This window comes from Pseudophryne corroboree, chromosome 1 (genome assembly GCF_028390025.1).
Source record: "Pseudophryne corroboree isolate aPseCor3 chromosome 1, aPseCor3.hap2, whole genome shotgun sequence".
NCBI classification, from domain to species: Eukaryota; Metazoa; Chordata; class Amphibia; order Anura; family Myobatrachidae; genus Pseudophryne; species Pseudophryne corroboree.
Genome location: NC_086444.1, coordinates 941343428 through 941361494, shown reverse-complemented (window position 1 = coordinate 941361494; position 18067 = coordinate 941343428). Strand labels below are relative to the sequence as shown.

Genomic DNA, 18067 nt, shown 5'->3' with positions numbered 1-18067 from the left:
GAATTTGGCGCACACGCAGTGCACAGTATATGCATGTGCAATTTACCAATAATCGCTCAATTGCTAAAACATCAGCATAGCGTCTGTCATCGCTTTAGGGCAGTACGGATGGTGTAATGGTTAGCATTACTGCCTCACAGCACTGAGGTCATGGGTTCAATTCCCACCGTGGCCATAACAGTGTGGAGTTTGTATATTCTCCCCGTACTTGCGTGGGTTTCCTCCGTGTGCTCCGGTTTCCTCCCACAATCCAAAAATATACTGGTAGGCTAATTGGCTCCCAACAAAATTAACCATAGCATGAATGTCTGCAGGTACATGTGATAGGGAATGTAGAGTGTAAGCTCCACTGGGGCAGGGACTGATGTGAATGGGCAAATATTCTATGTAAAGCGCTGCGGAATATGTGTGCGCTATATAAATAACTGGTAATAAATAAATCTCTACTTTTATAGGCATCATAATAAAGGTTTAGGGAATATAATGTGTTTAGAAGCTAAAATCGCCTGTCTGGTACTAGTCTATTATTTTGGGGATTTGTATGTCGATTTTGTGTTCGATTTGGGTTTGATTTTCAAATCGAATGTTAGTAAATCATATTCATCTATTTCAAAATACCAATGTTTTGCCGATATTCGATTTTAGCCTTTAGTAAATCTCCACATTGCAATATCTAATGCAAATTGAATGCACATCAAATACAAAATTACCAAAAACCCCAAATCAAACATTAGTAAATATACCCCTTGGTGTAAATGAGCTTTCAAGTTCTGACATACTGTAAGATATTCATTTGCAAAACGTTTTAAAAGTACCAGTAGCAAGGCATGTGTTCAGGTTAGCCATGATGCTTCACAGGTGAAGTGGCTGAGGCAGTAATTGTTTCCCAAGTGTGTACACAGGGAAGCCCTCACAACATGGCCTAGTGTGATGAGAGCCTGGCATATCCCCTTTACAAGTAACTGCATTTGCTACATGTGCTTCCCATTCTCATATTGTTTTAATTGATTCAGGAACCCAGCTGTGCCCCAACTGTAATATGATTGTGCATCCAGTGAGAACACTCTTCCCCAATATTCTGTGGGACACAGAGAGAGGAAACCCTTACTTTCTGCTGCAAAGAAGAAAAGGCCACGAGCAGGCAGATGGGATTATCGGTAAGACAGAGTCATAGCTGCTAGTAACAGAATCCTACCCTAGTAACATCTTCTACTGTACATTCTACAGTTAGCTTTACGTCTGTGACTTGGTTACTCTATGGACTACGTACTGTATCTACATTAAGATGCTTATTTTGTATTCAGCAAAGAGGAGGAATACATTCTGCCTGTATTTAATACGTGCACTGTTTATTTATTTATTTATTTATTTTAGATATGCCTATAGTAGGAGTCCATATATAAAAAATGTTTTATATATTTAATCTCTACACCGGAGTCTATAGTTTTTATAGTTATTTTGACTTTGTATTTCTGAGGAACATCACTTGTTGTAGTTACCTAATTAGATTTCAGTGTGATCTGACATGCTGGTGTATTGCTATAGTACTCAGCCATGTGTCACCACGGGGTAAATATGTGTGTATCATAATGCATACTAAAACATCATTATAATGCCGGTAATGCTAATAAATGTATAGATCCCTACAGCTAATATGGGATTCCAGCTTCACTCATTTACACAATGCACCTGTTTTCTCCACCTATTTCCTATTTGAAGAAACATGGGCTGAACGAACTAATGAATTAATTCAGCTGATATCACAGAGTTGTAAACTAGAAGACAAATGGGTGACGATGGCAGAGATGCTGCTACCCATCCTGAAGGATACTGTCCTCAATCCTGCTAACTGCAAACCCATTTTGAAAGTAACTGTTTTCATTAGCTGTATTTGATTTGTTTTCTTTAAGGGCCTGCAACTTTGCCAAATGTATATAAAAAAAACTGAGAATATATACATGCTTCCCAATGTACGAGTTCATTTATCTCTAACAGGCATGTTATCCCTGGATCTGTGCTGCCTTATTTTTTTTAATTTGTAGAAAAGAAAAAAAATGTTAAGAAATTAAATAATTAAAATGTAAAAATAATAATTAAAAATTGCTAATCGACACTAGGCCTTTAAGCCTAGGCTAGTAGTCATAGGAGTTTATTAGGTTGTGCACTGCCAGAGGAGCATGTCTAGCACCGCCTATTGGGGATGTCTCTAACCACCTATTGGGCGTGTCTAGCATTATTTTACGATTAGTGCAAGTGGGAGAGCAAAAATGTCCCCCGTCTCCAACCTTACCCCCATCTCTGTTTCCAGCCTTATCCCCCTCTTTCTCCAGTCTTACCCCCCTCTCTGTATCCAGTTTAATCCCATTCTCTAGGGTAAATTGACTAAGATGGGAGTTCTATTTAAGATGGGATGTTGCCCATAGCAACCAATCAGATTCTTCTACTCATTTACCTAGCACCATCTAGAAGATAATACCTGGAATCTGATTGGTTGCTATGGGCAACATCCCATCTCAAATAGAACTCCCATCCTAGTAAATTTACCCCTCTGCCTTCAGCCTGATACCCCTCTCTGTCCCCAGCCTTACCACCCTCTTTGTCTCCAGCCTAAGAGAGGGGGAATAAAGCTGGAGACAGGGATATTAGGCTAAGGACAGACAGAGAGGGGGATAAGACTGAAGACAGAGAGTGGGCTCTGTCTCCAGGCTTTCCCCCCTCTCTGTCTCTCCTGTCTTATTCCCCCTCTCTGTCTCCAGCCGTATCCCCCTCTCTGTCTCCAGCTTTATTCCCCCTCTCTGTCTCCAGTCTAATCTCTCTGTCTCCAGCCGTATCCCCCTCTCTGTCTCCAGCTTTATTCCCCCTCTCTGTCTCCAGTCTAATCTCTCTGTCTCCAGCCGTATCCCCCTCTCTGTCTCCAGCTTTATTCCCCCTCTCTGTCTCCAGTCTAATCTCTCTGTCTCCAGCCGTATCCCCCTCTCTGTCTCCAAGGTGTGCAAGTTATATTTTTTTTTACAGGTGCACTATAGGTCCCAGCAGATCCTTTATGCCAGGATATGCTGTTACTTAAGGTTCTACAAGTGCCAGCATACCGTGGAAGCTATTTACACTGCATGTGACAGAGCTAGACAGAACTTGTAGTGTGCTATTAAAATAAATATTATGATTATGATTATTATGATTATTATTATTATTATTATTATTTTCTCTACACCTAGTGCAGAGGTTCCCAAACAGTCCAGGATTTAGGAATATACATGGCTCAGCACAGATGGTTAAATCAAATTGACTGAGGTGCTAATTAAGTCACCTGTGGCCAAGCTTGGATACATTTAAAACCTGGGCCGCTGGGGTGCCTTGAGGACCACATTTGGGAACCTCTAACCTAGTGCTAACAGTATAGGGCTGGGTCCTCTTAAGAGGGGTCCCGACTCCCTTGCAACCCCCCCCCCCCCCCTTCCAAGTGTTACAGGCCCATCCGGACTGCCCAGGGCTGGTTAGCATTATGGCTGAGCAAACCCCACACTGTGTGGCCCCATCTTACGGTGGAACAAGCCCTGGATGGCAAAGCCTAGTGCTGGTTAGTAATTTGTGAGGCCCACACACTCTGACACCCTGATCTTCCATTACCAGCCTAGACCTAAAGGCCTAGAGCTGGTTATTAACTTGTGGGGAAACCCCAGACTTTTTCTATTTTTTTTATTTAATGAAACAAAAGGTTAGAAAAGGTTAAGAACCTACTAATCTTCGAGTTGCTGTTTATTTACCGTCCTCCTGGCATTTCCTCCAAATTCCTCGACAACTTTGCTTTCTGGCTACCTCACTTCCTCTCCTCTGACATTCCCTCCATTATCCTAGGTGATTTCAACATCCCTATCGAAAGCCCCACAAAATCACCTGCCTCTAAACTCCTTAACCTCACCTCTTCACTTGGTCTCTCCCAGTGGACCTCCTCACCCTCCCATGTGAATGGGAGCTCACTGTATCTGGTTTTCACTTACCGTTGCGATATTTCTGATTTCTCCAACTCCCCTTTTTTCCTCTCTGACCACCACCTGCTCTCTTTCAACGTATCTTCTCTGCTTACCCATCTCTCCCTCCTAAGGCTACCATCACTAAGCGTAACATTGAGGCTATTGACACCTCCATCCCTATCCTCCCTGTTCGACTCACTTCTCTTTCCTATTCTCTCTCTCTCATGCCCTGAACAAGCCACATCCCAATACAATGCATCTCTTACTTCTGCTCTTGACTCTGTCGCTCCACCTACCACTATTCACCATCGCAGATCAACACCTCAACCCTGGCACACCAAATGCACCAGATATTTTCAAAAATGCTCACGTACTGCCGAGCGACAGTGGAGGAAATCACGCTCTAAGGCAGACTTAATCCATTTCAAATGTATGCTCTCATCCTTCAGTGCTGCCCCTTCCCTTGCTAAACAATCATACTGTACTTCAAAATTCTCATCTCTACCCGGTCTTCCAACCCCCGTTGCCTCTTTGCCACTGCCAGCTCCCTGCTCTGCTCACCACCACCTCCTCTCCTATCCTCATTGTCTGCTCTTGACTTTGCCACTTACTGTATTTTACATCCAAGATTGACTCCATACGTCAGGACATCCCATCCCACCAGACCACCAACCAGCACCACCCATCCTTGCCACCCATCCCCTTCCCTCTCACCAACTCTGACATCTTTCTCCCATGTATCTGGTGGGGAAGTCATGGCTCTCATCCGTTCTTCCCCCCCCCCACACACACACCACCTTCCCACTTGACCCTATCCCCTCCCACCTCCTCCGCTACCTCTCTCCTTCTGCCTGTTCCCATCTTGCCCTCTCATCAGGCACTGTTCCCTCTGCCTTCAAGCATGCTCTTGTCTCCCCTATTCTTAAAAAAAAAGCCTACCCTTGATCCAAACACCCTCTCCAACTATCGACCCATCTCTCTCCTCTCTTTTGCCTCCAAACTCCTTGAGCGTATTGTCTATAACTACCTCACTGCCTTTCTTTCGTCCCACTCACTGCTTGACCCATCCCAGTCTGGTTTCTGTTCTTTCCACTCCACTGAAACTGCCCTCACTACTCTCTGCTTATTCTTCTTGACCTCATTGTCATAGCGCCACAATGGGGGGCGCAAATATTCCAGTTGGCTCCTCAGAATCCTGGGTTATTACCAATCCACAACACTTTCAGTGATTCTTTGCAGCAACCCAGTACCTGAATATACTCACTGGCTCCACTCAGGTTGTGCTCCATGAAAATCAGTGTGCATCAGTGAGTATGGCTGTACCTCAACTAAACAGAAATAAACCCCTCCACTTGTTAAGAAACTAGGCTGTTCGTTGTATCAGGTTATCCGCTGGTCTTCAGAAACTCTGCCACATCATCAACCTGTACACACATTTCCAACACTAAAAATGAAGTATATTATCTTTTATCAGAAGCATGTCAACAAGAAGCAGAGGATTAGGCTCCTCTGCAGGTACCAGTGTTTTATAGTCCAAGTCTAGTCATTCTACATGTTTAACTGTCTGTAATAGTAATTCCTTATGTTATGAGGAACGGGTGTGGTATGCGTGACCGTCGGTCAGGAAACCGTCGGTCAGTAAAGCAACGCCGGGATCCCGGCAGCGGAATCCCGGAGGGGGCTGGTGAGTGCAGCAAGCCCCTTGTGGGCTCGGTGGCGACCTAAGGTCACCACGGGTTCTATTCCTACTCTATGGGTGTCGTGGACACCCACAAGTGGGAATAGTGCCTGTTGGTTGGCATGCCGACCGTTGGGATTGTGAGGGGGTGGGATGTAGGGGGAGGTTATGTAACCATCTGTCTCCTGACCGCCAGTCATATTACTACATCCCATGAGGTACTAGTAACTGGCATATTAGCTTCCTGCAACACCAAAAACTACAGACTTTCCATAGTCATTCACATAGTCGGACAGAAACCTGCAGTTAGAAAGTCACTGTTATGGAAGAATGAACCAGTATCCACAACACCATTATTCTGGTAGTCCGGAAAACCAGAAAGGAGTGACAGTAGATGTGCAGACCATTTGGTTAAAGGTCAAGCCCACATCAGGCCCCTTTGCACAAGACACAAGGCAGGTAATATATTTTCCCATGTTATTTTAGTCCATTGTGTCCATAGAGGTAATCAATAACAATTTATACAAACCCGTTTAAATATGCCCCGCCTCCCATTCCCCTTGGGTTTTTGGTAGAATACTGGGGCTTGCTAACAAATCCACCAAGGGGTAAAACACATATGCTAGCTGTCCCATTACCTTATCATGGACTATCTTTAGTCACTTGCTGTTTATTATATTAAGGTCTCTATTCCAGACACATTGGTGCCACACCAGTAGATAGTCAGGAAAGAGAACTAGTAACACTTAGCCTATCTATTTAGCTTGTGGTTGCCTGTCAAAAACATGGAGGTTATAGTGCAGTGAAAAGAATTCCCATTTGAGTCCACAGGCGCTCATAAAGAAAAGAGAAAAACATACATAGTGTACTCCATCTACAACATAACCTTCAAAAAAATAAGTCTAGATAGTCACTCGTACCGCAAGGATAGGTCTACCGTTTTAAAGAGTAGACAACCACGCTTTTCATGGGGGCTGCATTACACCAGTCTGGACTCTTCCTGTCAGGATCTCCTTACGAGTTAGGTCAATAGAAATGGTCCACCACATGAGAAGACAAAACAGCATGGGTTAGTTGTTAATAACAGGCGTCCCTGGTACCCGCCATCCAGATCAAATGGTGAAGTCCCAAGACGTCTCCCCTCGTGAAGTCCTCCTGCCAACACGTTTCGACACGTGCTGTTTCTTTGTCAAGGCAGATGACCTAACTCGTAAGGAGATCCTGACAGGAAGAGTCCAGACTGGTGTAATCCAGCCCCCATGAAAAGCGTGGTTGTCTACTCTTTAAAACGGTAGACCTATCCTTGCGGTACAAGTGACTATATAGACTTATTTTTTTGAAGGTTATGTTGTAGATGGAGTACACTATGTATGTTTTTCTCTTTTCTTTATTAGCGCCTGTGGACTCAAATGGGAATTCTTTTGACTGCATTCACACAGAGTGTTTGGTGACACTTTCCTTTTCCAGTTTGAGACCAGAAGGCAGCCTAGTTTGGCGCACAGTATTTTATTCAAATCATTCTGTTATGGAGGTTATAGTACCTGATGCTACTTGCTATCTGTGGAATTGTAGGGCGCATGAACCACAGGATGTGTGCATTCCTCTGTTAAGACTGCTGAACTGATCCCGTACACTTTTTGTGACTTCAAGCCCCCTGGGATGGTGATGAGGGGGAGGGGATAAAAGGCAGGAGTAAGACTTGGTTGTTTTTTGTCTCCCATTTGGTGTGCACTCTAATTAGAAAGTGAAATTGTTCTATTTGTTACTATGAGCCTACTACAAGTAAAAAATAAGAATTTACTCACCGGTAATTCTATTTCTCGTAGTCCGTAGTGGATGCTGGGTACTCCGTAAGGACCATGGGGTATAGACGGGCTCCGCAGGAGACTGGACACTCTTAAAAGAAAGATTAGGTACTATATCTGGTGTGCACTGGCTCCTCCCTCTATGCCCCTCCTCCAGACCTCAGTTAGGGAAACTGTGCCCGGAAGAGCTGACATTACTAGGAAAGGATTTGGAATCCAGGGTAAGACTCATACCAGCCACACCAATCACACCGTACAACTCGTGAGAACTATACCCTGTTAACAGTATGAACAATAACTGAGCCTCTCTCAACAGATGGCTCATACAATAACCCTTTAGTTAAGCAATAACTATATACATGTATGGCAGAGAGTCCGCACTTGGGACGGGCTCCCAGCATCCACTACGGACTACGAGAAATAGAATTACCGGTGAGTAAATTCTTATTTTCTCTGACGTCCTAGTGGATGCTGGGTACTCCGTAAGGACCATGGGGATTATACCAAAGCTCCCAAACGGGCGGGAGAGTGCGGATGACTCTGCAGCACCGAATGAGCAAACTAAAGGTCCTCCTCAGCCAGGGTATCAAACTTGTAGAATTTTGCAAAAGTGTTTGAACCCGACCAAGTAGCAGCTCGGCAAAGTTGTAAAGCCGAGACCCCTCGGGCAGCCGCCCTAGAAGAGCCCACCTTCCTCGTGGAATGGGCTTTTACTAATTTAGGATGCGGCAGTCCAGCCGCAGAATGTGCAAGCTGAATCGTGCTACAGATCCAGCGAGCAATAGTCTGCTTTAAAGCAGGAGCACCCAGCTTGTTGGGTGCATGCAGGATAAATAGCGAGTCAGTTTTTCTGACTCTAGCCGTCCTGGAAACATAAAGTTTCAGGGCCCGGACTACGTCCAGCAACTTGGAATCCTCCAAGTCCCTAGTAGCCGCAGGCACCACAATAGGTTGGTTCAAATGAAACGATGATACCACCTTAGGGAGAAATTGGGGACGAGTCCTCCATTCTGCCCTTTCCATATGGAAGATCAGATATGGGCTTTTACATGACAAAGCCGCCAATTCTGACACACGCCTAGTCCAAGCTAAGGCCAAAAGCATGACCACTTTCCACGTGAGATATTTTAGCTCCACGGTCTTAAGTGGCTCAAACCAGTGGGATTTTAGGAATCCAACACACGTTAAGATCCCAAGGTGCCACTGGAGGCACAAAAGGGGCTGAATATGCAGCACCCCTGTAACAACGTCCGAACTTCAGGCAGTGAAGCCAGTTCTTTTTGAGAGAAAAAGGGATAGGGCCGAAATCTTGGCCTTTATGGATCCTAATTTTAGGCCCATAGTCACTCCTGACTGTAGGAAGTGCAGGAATCGACCCCCCTGGAATTCCTCTGTAGGGCCTTCCCGGCCACACACCAAGCAACCTATTTTCGCCATATACAGTGAAAAAGTCTTGCTGTCACGTCTTTCCTAGCCTTTATCAGCGTAGGAATAACTGCATCCGGAATGCCCTTTTCCGCTAGGATCCGGCGTTCAACCGCCATGCCGTCCAACGCAGCCGCGGTAAGTCTTGGATCAGACAGGGTCCCTGTTGCAACATGTCCTGACTGAGAGGCAGAGGCCATGGTCCTCTGAGAGCATTTCTTGCAGTTCCGGGTACCGAGTCCTTCTTGGCCAATCCGGAGCAAAGAATATTGTTCACACTCCTCCGTTTATTACAATTCTCAGCCCTTGGGTCTGAGAGGAAGAGGAGGGAATATATAGACCGACTGGAACACCCACGGTGTTACTGGTGCGACCACAGCTATCGCCTGAGAGTCCCTTGACTTAGCGTAAAACCTTTTTTATCTTTTTATTGAGGTGGGACGCCATGTAGTCCACCTGAGGCAGTTTCCATCAATTTGCAAAACTGCGTGAAGACTTCCTGATGAAGTCACCACTTTCCCGGGTGGAGGTCGTGTCCACTCCCGGAATGAACACTGCTGACAGTGCGCTTACTTGATTCTCCGCCCAGCGAAGAATTCTGGTGGCTTCTACCCTCGCCACCCTGCTCCTTGTGCCGCCCTGGCGGTTTACATGAGCCCCTGCGGTCTGACTGGATCAGAACCGGTTGGTCGCGAAGCAGGAACTCCGCTTGACTTAGGGCGTTGTATATGGCCCTTAGTTCCAGGATATTGATGTGAAGGCAAGTCTGTTGGCTTGACCACAAACCTTGGAATTTACTTCCCTGTGTAACTGCCCCCCACCCTCGGAGGCTTGCATCCGTGGTCACCAGGACCCAGTCCTGAATGCCGAATCCGCGGCCCTCGAGAAGGTGAGCACTCCGCAGCCACCACAGGAGAGACACCCTGGCCCTGGGGGATAGGGTGATTAACCGATGCATCTGAAGATGTGATCCGGACCACTTGTCCAGTAAGTTCCATTGTCCTTGCATGGAACCAGCCGAAGGGGGTGGCCTCGTATGATGCCATCATCCTTCCCAGGACTCGAGTGCAGTGATGCACTGACACCTGTTTTGGTTTTCAATGGATTCCTGACCAGTGTCATGAGCTCCTGAGCTCTCTCTATCGGGAGATAAACCCTCTTCTGGTCTGTGTCTAGGATCATGCCTAGGCGAGGCAGATGAGCTGTAGGAACCAACTGCGACTTCGGAATATATAGAATCCAGTCGTGTTGCCGTTTTACTTCCAGAGAAGGTGATACGCTGTCCAGCAACTGCTCTCTTGATCTCGCTTTTATGAGATCATCCAAGTATGTGATAATAGTGACACCTTGCTTCCGCAGGAGCACCATCATATCCGCCATTACCTTGGTGAAATTGGTAATGACAATCCCGTACCGCAATTCTGAGGTACGCCTGATGAGGTGGATAAATGGGGACACGAAGGTATGCATCCCTTATGTCCCGATTAATTTCAGGCTTGCAATGACCGCTCTTAGCGATTCCATCTTGAACCTGAACCTTTTCAGGTATATGTTCAGGGATTTTAATACAATATGGGTCTAACCGAACCGTCTGGTTTCGGGATTATAACATGGTCGAATAATAACACCCTCTTGTTGAAGGAGGGGACCCTTGACCACCACCTGTTGAAGATACAATTTACGAATTGCAGTTAACACTGGCTCCCTCTCTTGGGGGGAAGCCCGCCGGGTCCTCGGTGAGGGGGCATCTTCTCACAGTCCAGCCTGTATCCCTGCAATACAATTTCTATTGCCCAGGGATCTAACAGGGAGTGAACCCACTTGTGGCTGAACTTACGAAGGCGTGTCCCCACCGGGCCTAGCTCCGCCTGTGGAGCCCCAGCGACATGCGGTAGATTTTTGTAGAGGCCGGGGAGGACTTCTGTTCCTGGGGACTAGCTGTGTTGTACAGCTTCTTTCCTCTGCCCCCGGCTCTGGCAAGAAAGGACGCACCTCAGACTTTCTTGTTTCTTTATTCGAAAAGCTGCATTTAATAATGTCGTGCTTTCCTAGGCTGTGCAGGAATATAAGGCAAAATATTAGAATCACCAGCTATAGCTGTGGAGACCAGGCCCGAGAACCTTTCTCCACACAATCCTCAGCCTTCCATATGCCTCTTAAGTCGGCATCATCTGTACAATGTATATTCTACAGGGCACGTCAAGCAGAAATCGACATAGCTTTTGTCTCTAGGACCCAGTATACTCATGTCCCTTTGGGCATGCTTTATAATTATATATCTATCACTTAAGACAGCATCTTAAAATATTTATATGCATACTAGGGTCTCAATCTCTGCCGATAAGGTACCTGTCCACGCTGCCACAGCGCTATAAACCCATGCCGACACAATCGCCGGTCTGGGTAGTATACTAGAATGTGCACACTATCTGCAGGATCCCTGAGAATAGCTAGTGCAAACAGGACACCCAAGGGGAAGATTCTCAACACATCCTGGCCCTAGTGGGGAAAGGATACAGCCTGAGAATTCTCTTGTGGGAAGCTGCCGTCTCTTGTCTGGAGATTCCCGCTCTTTTTCCTCATGAGAGGAGGGAAATTTACCTCAGCATTCTTCCCCTTAACATGTGTACTCTCGTGTCAGGGACAGATGAGTCATCAGTGATATGCAAATCATCTTTTATTCCAATAATCATATATAGAATATCTTTTAGCCCTCTTGGCTGTAACTTTGCATTATCGTAGTCGACAGTGGAGTTAAACTCCGTGTCGATACTTTGTTATTTTGGATAGTGAACATAGAGAGACTCTGAAGGACTCTGTGACATAGGGACAGACCAGGGTAGATTTCCTTTCTGTTCCCTAACCTTTTGTGCAATCATTTTACCTCAGCACTTACACATATCCAAACAGGTGTCGGCGTTGTCGACGGAGACATCCTCCTACACACATATCCGCTGTATCACCTCCTTAGAGGAGCCTTTTACCTCAGACATGTCGACACACGCGTACCGACACACCACACACACAGGGGATGCTCTATTTGAAGACAGTTCCCCCACAAGGCCCTTTGGAGAGACAGAGAGAGAGTATGCCAGCACACACCACAGCGCTATATAATACAGGGATGTACACTATACTGAGTGATTTTTCCCCTATAGCAGCTTATATACACAGTTTTGCGCCTAAATTTATGCCCCCCCCCCCCCCCTCTCTTTTTTACCCTTTGTGTACCAGGATACTGCAGGGGAGAGCCTGGGGAGCTTCCTTCCAGCTGAGCTGTGAAGAGAAAATGGCGCCGGTGTGCTGAGGAAGAAGGCCCGGCCCCCTCAGCGGCGGGCTTCTGTCCTTTTATGTACTTTAATGGCGGGGGTTAATGCACATATACAGTTTATCAGACTGTATTATGTGCTTTTCGCCAAGTAAGGTAATCTAATTGCTGCCCAGGGCGCCCCCCCCCCCCCCCCCCAGCGCCCTGCACCCATCAGTGACCGGAGTGTGTGGTGTGCTAAGGGAGCAGTGGCGCACAGCTGCAGTGCTGTGCGCTACCTTAATGAAGACCGGAGTCTTCAGCCACCGATTTTCAACTTCTCTTCGTTCTTCTGGCTCTGCAAGGGGGACGGCGGCGCGGCTCCGGGACCGGACGACCGAGGACTGGGCCTGTGTTCGATCCCTCTGGAGCTAATGGTGTCCAGTAGCCTTAGAAGCCCAAGCTAGCTGCAAGCAGGTAGGTTCGCTTCTCTCCCCTTAGTCCCACGTAGCAGTGAGTCTGTTGCCAGCAGATCTCACTGAAAATAAAAAACCTAACAAATACTTTCTTTTCTAGGAAGCTCAGGAGAGCCCCTAGGGTGCATCCAGCTCTGGCCGGGCACAGATACTAACTGAGGTCTGGAGGAGGGGCATAGAGGGAGGAGCCAGTGCACACCAGATATAGTACCTAATCTTTCTTTTAAGAGTGCCCAGTCTCCTGCGGAGCCCGTCTATACCCCATGGTCCTTACGGAGTACCCAGCATCCACTAGGACCTCAGAGAAATAAGCATGCTTTATATAAAAAAAAAAATCCATGTGTAAATTAAGAGAACTACCACACAATGGTAAAGATGCTCTGTTCTCTAGTCCCTAAATATTAGTCTGCTTAGGCCATGATACCACTCAGACACAAATGAGGGGAAACCAGATGAAAATAAATCTAAACCTTAATCATATTACACTTATAACAGATGGCAAGTGATATGTTTATGAACGTAACAACTAGGATAATGAGTAGCTCTTGATGTTTGAACACTACCTCAACTCATTTTGCATTTGTATTGGACCTGTTAGTTATAATGCATAAGCAAATGTAGGAGGGGGGGGGGGGGGGGGGTTCCAGTTGCCTGGAAGGAAACCCCCATTCCCCACAGCCTGGCCAGCATCCACTACATGTAGTATAAAGGGTGGAATGGAGCTGTTGAACATGTTCAGTGGCAGCAGATTTACCCGCCAAGTATGCTGTGTGTGTGGATCTGAGTGCTCAATTATTACACCAGAGAGAGAATCTGATAAGTGGCTTACTATGATCATTGAGCCTGCATATGTGTGATATACTGTATTACATAAACTGCACTTAGTTTGGGGCAGACTATAGCTTGGTACATGCTAATTATCTATCCTTAATGGACTGGCTGCAATCACTCCAGAAATTCAGCATTTGCCCCTGTAATGAACAGGCTCCTAAACAACTGAAAGAACCAAGTCCTATTGTCGCTGCCCTAGAAAAAAAATTACACTTTATTTTGCTTAATATACACAGCACAGCATTGACCTTATACCATTACAAGCCTAGCAATATATAATGAAATTGTTCATAGAAATTCTAATAATATTTTGACCAAGATAAGTATAGTGACCTAATGGTGATTGTGATGGACGAGGGGGTACCACCATTTTTTTTATTTTTTTATTCTGCTGTTCCCCAACTTATAATAATAATAATAATAATAATAATTAATTAAATATGCTTATAACCCATCAGGTCTCCTTTACTGATGCAGCTGTCTCCCACTGTAGTAATTGTAGTCTGTAGACTCCTCTGTGGCAAATACAGGTTGCCGGTTATAGCTTTCAGACCAGTCTGTTAAAGATCTTATTCTGTGTTCCAGATTTACCCAGCTCATTTGTGATTATACTACTGTTGATCATGATATATATGACAACCCTCCCAAACACATATATGGACATAAGAAAATACATAAAGCAACCATATCCAGGTTGCTGTTACTTTGGGGACCTTCCCTAGCAGGGCCGGTTCTAGACCTTGTGGCGCCCAGGGCGAAAGTTTCCATTGCATTCCCCCCCCCCCCATTAACAAAACTGGGTTAGTGCGCCTAAAAATAAGGGCGTGGCTTCATAGGTCATAGAGAAGGGGTGTGGCCACAGTTTTGCCCCCTGTAGCTGTGCCCCCTGTAGTTGTGCCCCCTGTAGTTGTGCCTTCTGTAGTTGTGCCCCCAGTAGTTGTGCCCCCTGTAGATGTGCCCCTAGTAGCGGCGCTTACAAAAACAATAATAAAATACTCACCTGCCACGCACCTTCCCGACCGCTGCTGCTGTCCTCCATCTCCTGCCGCCGCTCCTCTGATCTATGGGAGAGACGTCATGACATCTCTCCTATAGCGCCGCACACTGCACAGACACTAGAGGTCAATTATGACCTCTAGCGTCTGCGGCCGCTCCCACAATGCCGTGTGGTGCGCGATGACATCAGGCGCATGGCACCAGTAGCGGCTCTTACCACGGCAGCGGCGGCAGCGCCCTCAGAACAGCGGCGCCCCGGGCAAAAAACCTGCTTGCCCGTGGCAAGTGCCGCTACTGTTCCCTAGACAAATTAGGCCTTGCAAACAAATGTGTCCAAGTAACTTACAGCCAACAATGCATGTACTGTATGTTCATTAAGGGGTATATTGAGTGGAGGAGGCCCGTGTATAGTCTCTGTGTGGGACCACTCCTCTCTAGCGGCCAGTGCAGGTGAGTAGACTCTGACGCTGTGCCAAAATTGACTATACATGTACAGGTCTCCGAGAACATGGTGCCCGTGCCATGTTCTCAGTGATTTTTTTTGGTTGCGCCAGTTTACCAGTGACCTATACAATGCCACTTCGGGACTCCAGAGAGGTAAGTATAAAATGGTTATGGATCAAGGGTTGACAGAAGGTTGACACAAAATGGTTGACATGCACAAGGTCGACATGGTCAAAATTAAAATGGTCGACATGAGTTTTCAATGGGGTTTTTGTTTTTTTTGTGCGTGAAAATGTTGGACCCCCAAATAGTGCACCACATCCCCTTACATGGCTTCGGGCAAGGTGCCTTGCAGCGCTCTGCACAGGTTACTATTCTCAACTGTAGTCCGCATGGATGGTAAAGTATGAAAAGGTCCTGAGAATTAAGAATAAATAAAAAAAGTGTAATTCATTGTCATGTCAGTCTTTTGACCATGTCGACCATATGCATGTCGACAGGGATGGTTTTACGCATACGCTGATTATGCAGCTGAGTAAGGCGCAGCATAGAGGAGGGCGCCCTACTCAGCTGCACCAGCGATATGTGTAAAACTGGCCATTCCTGATATGCCCTAATATGTAGCGCTTGCCCGGAGACTCACCAAGCAGACGGTGATGTTGGCGCTGCCGCGCTATGTCCGGCAGCGCACCCCACTACAGTAATGTGAAGAAAAATAAAATAAACTACTGCTCCCAGAATCCCTTGCTTCCAGACAGCAAGGGCTGCTGGGAGCGATAGTTTATTTTGAGATTCTTCACATTACTGTACATGCAAAATAAACTACCGCTCCCAGAAGCCCTTGCTGTCCGGCTACTAGGAGCAGTAGTTTATTTTGAGATTCTTCTTCTTCTAGTACTATAGTGCAGCGCCGGGCATGGCGGAGGCGCCAACACCACTTAAATGCTTTGCGAATCTCCGGGCACAGGGGGCATATCAGGTAATACAGTACTTTGATTAGATTAATATGTAAGGGGAAGTATTAAAGTGGGCAAAATATGTAAGGGGAATTTCAACAGTGGGCAAATGTGTAAGGGGCACTTATACAGTGGGCAAATGTGTAGGGGGCACTTATATAGTGGGCAAATGTGTAAGGGGCACTTATATAGTGGGCAAATGTGTAAGGGGCACTTATACAGTGGGCAAATGTGTAAGGGGCACTACAACTAGGCTTTTACAATGAGACCACGCCTCTTTAATTTTTTCAGGCGCGTGCCATAAGTGCTTAGGTGGGCGCCAAAATATTTATTTGCTTACCAAATAATTGGTCTCGGGCCGGCCCTGCATGTCGACCTATTGCTTGTCGGCCTTGTAACTGTTGATCTATCATCCGAATACCATATACAACATGGATGCACCTATTACAGATACACCACGATGATCAATGCAATTCCCATTTTGAAATTCAAAATGCAAAAAACTGTTTTTTTTTGTAATCCACAATTTGTTTGGTCAGTTGGAGACAATAAAGCTGACAACTCAAAACTGTAGTGTAGTAATCTAGATGATATGCTGCTGCATTGTATTTGTTGTTTATGTTGTAAATCATTTGTCAGGAGTAAGAACCAACACAATGTGAACTATTCTATTAAATGTATGATATATATGTTTTTCTAGATCACTAATTTAATATAAGGATGCTAGGTATCAGAACATGACGTATACAAGTGTTTGCTAATGCTCCATGGTTCTTTCACAACAAATGAGCAACGTGATGATTTCATCCCTTCAGACACATACCAATAACTTAAGTTTATAGATGTAAATGTAGAACAGTTACACCTTAGGCAACATAATCGGAATACATTTTAAAGTGTAAACGACCTTTATAATATAAATAAATGAATATATGTATCTATATAAAAAAAACAAAAATGGTTCAAAGTAAAATATAATCCTACCAATAATTTAACACTTGGCTTTGGGTGGAAATGGCATTGGGCATACTGGAATAAAATGAAGGGCTAGATGCAATTATGGGCGTTGCTTAAGAATAAGTACGTGCATATGCGTGCTTATGGTAGCCCTGAGAGAGGGAGGGGTTAGGGTTTGGCAGCGGGAGGGAACAGTTAGGGTTAGACTGCGGGATGGGTAGGGTTAAAATACTTACCTGAATCAATGGGGATTCCACTGTCTGTCTTCTGACTGTCGGGATCCCGACTGCCGGGATTTTTGGTACCCAACCCTTTTGCACATTGCCTATCGGATGGTATGTCAGTCTATATAAAGAATTTGTAGGAGCAAACTGAACGACAGTTGGATATTATTTATAGGGCAATTATTTTGCCAATGGCATGTCTCTATAACTGTAATGTAATACATCATGATATTTTTTTCATTTGAGGCGTTTAGTTGTATTGAGGAATCGCTACACGTATTTTTATTGCAGTTCCTTGTTTACAATATGCTTATGGTATATTTCTGCGTGTTAATTAAAGTGTCCAGTCTGACCAGCAGTTACCCAAACTGTCATCAGCTGCACCTTCACGGCACTCTGTGTGCCCATGGGCACAATGATAAATATCCTATCCTATAGTATTCCTTGATATATACCAAACAGAATAGTGAAGGTGTTATTGAAATCTATTCAGCAGTTTTGAGTTACTGTAACCCTGGGCGAACAGACAAACATTCTAAAAATGGTTAATTTTACGTACAGTAGGTACCCTATAACCTTTTTCTTAGTTGTAATATCCATTCAAATCAGGGACGGCCTGGGGACTCCGTCCAGGCCTGGCATACGTTTGTGCCATGTAAAGGGCGCGCGGACACTGCAAATGGGGGCACGTCGCGAGTCAGGGGGCGTGGACATAATGCTTAGCAACGGGGCACGTCTGGCGGTGGCGGCAGCGTGGGACAAACCAGAGAGCCAGGAGCTGCGCTGAGCGCAGCCTTCCCGGCTCTCTGTAGACCGGACCATCCCACCAGCCCATCGGCCTTTCTGGCATTTGCCAGAAGTGCCAGATGGCCAGTCCGGCCCTGATTCAAATTGTATTTCTGTGTGTAGAGTAAAACATTTTTTGCAAACAAAAAAGTTATTTTAAGTCTTTACTATTAAACAATATGATCTCTTATGTAGCTCCCTGAATAAAACTGGTCCAATACGTTATCTGAGAGATCCTTTGTTCATAATTTTGATTTTGGCAAATTCAGTG

General features: G+C 45.6%; 1 protein-coding gene across 1 annotated transcript in view; it reads left to right on the top strand.

Moving 5' to 3' along the window:
- Nucleotides 1–870: 870 nt before the first annotated feature.
- TBC1D9 (TBC1 domain family member 9) overlaps nt 871–18067 on the top strand; it is a 188159-nt gene continuing 170962 nt past the window's right edge. Inside the window, exon 1 of the mRNA XM_063920383.1 lies at nt 871–1157. Coding sequence (XP_063776453.1) covers nt 1040–1157 — 118 coding nt within the window. The 5' untranslated portion in view covers nt 871–1039. The remainder of the gene's footprint in view (nt 1158–18067) is intronic.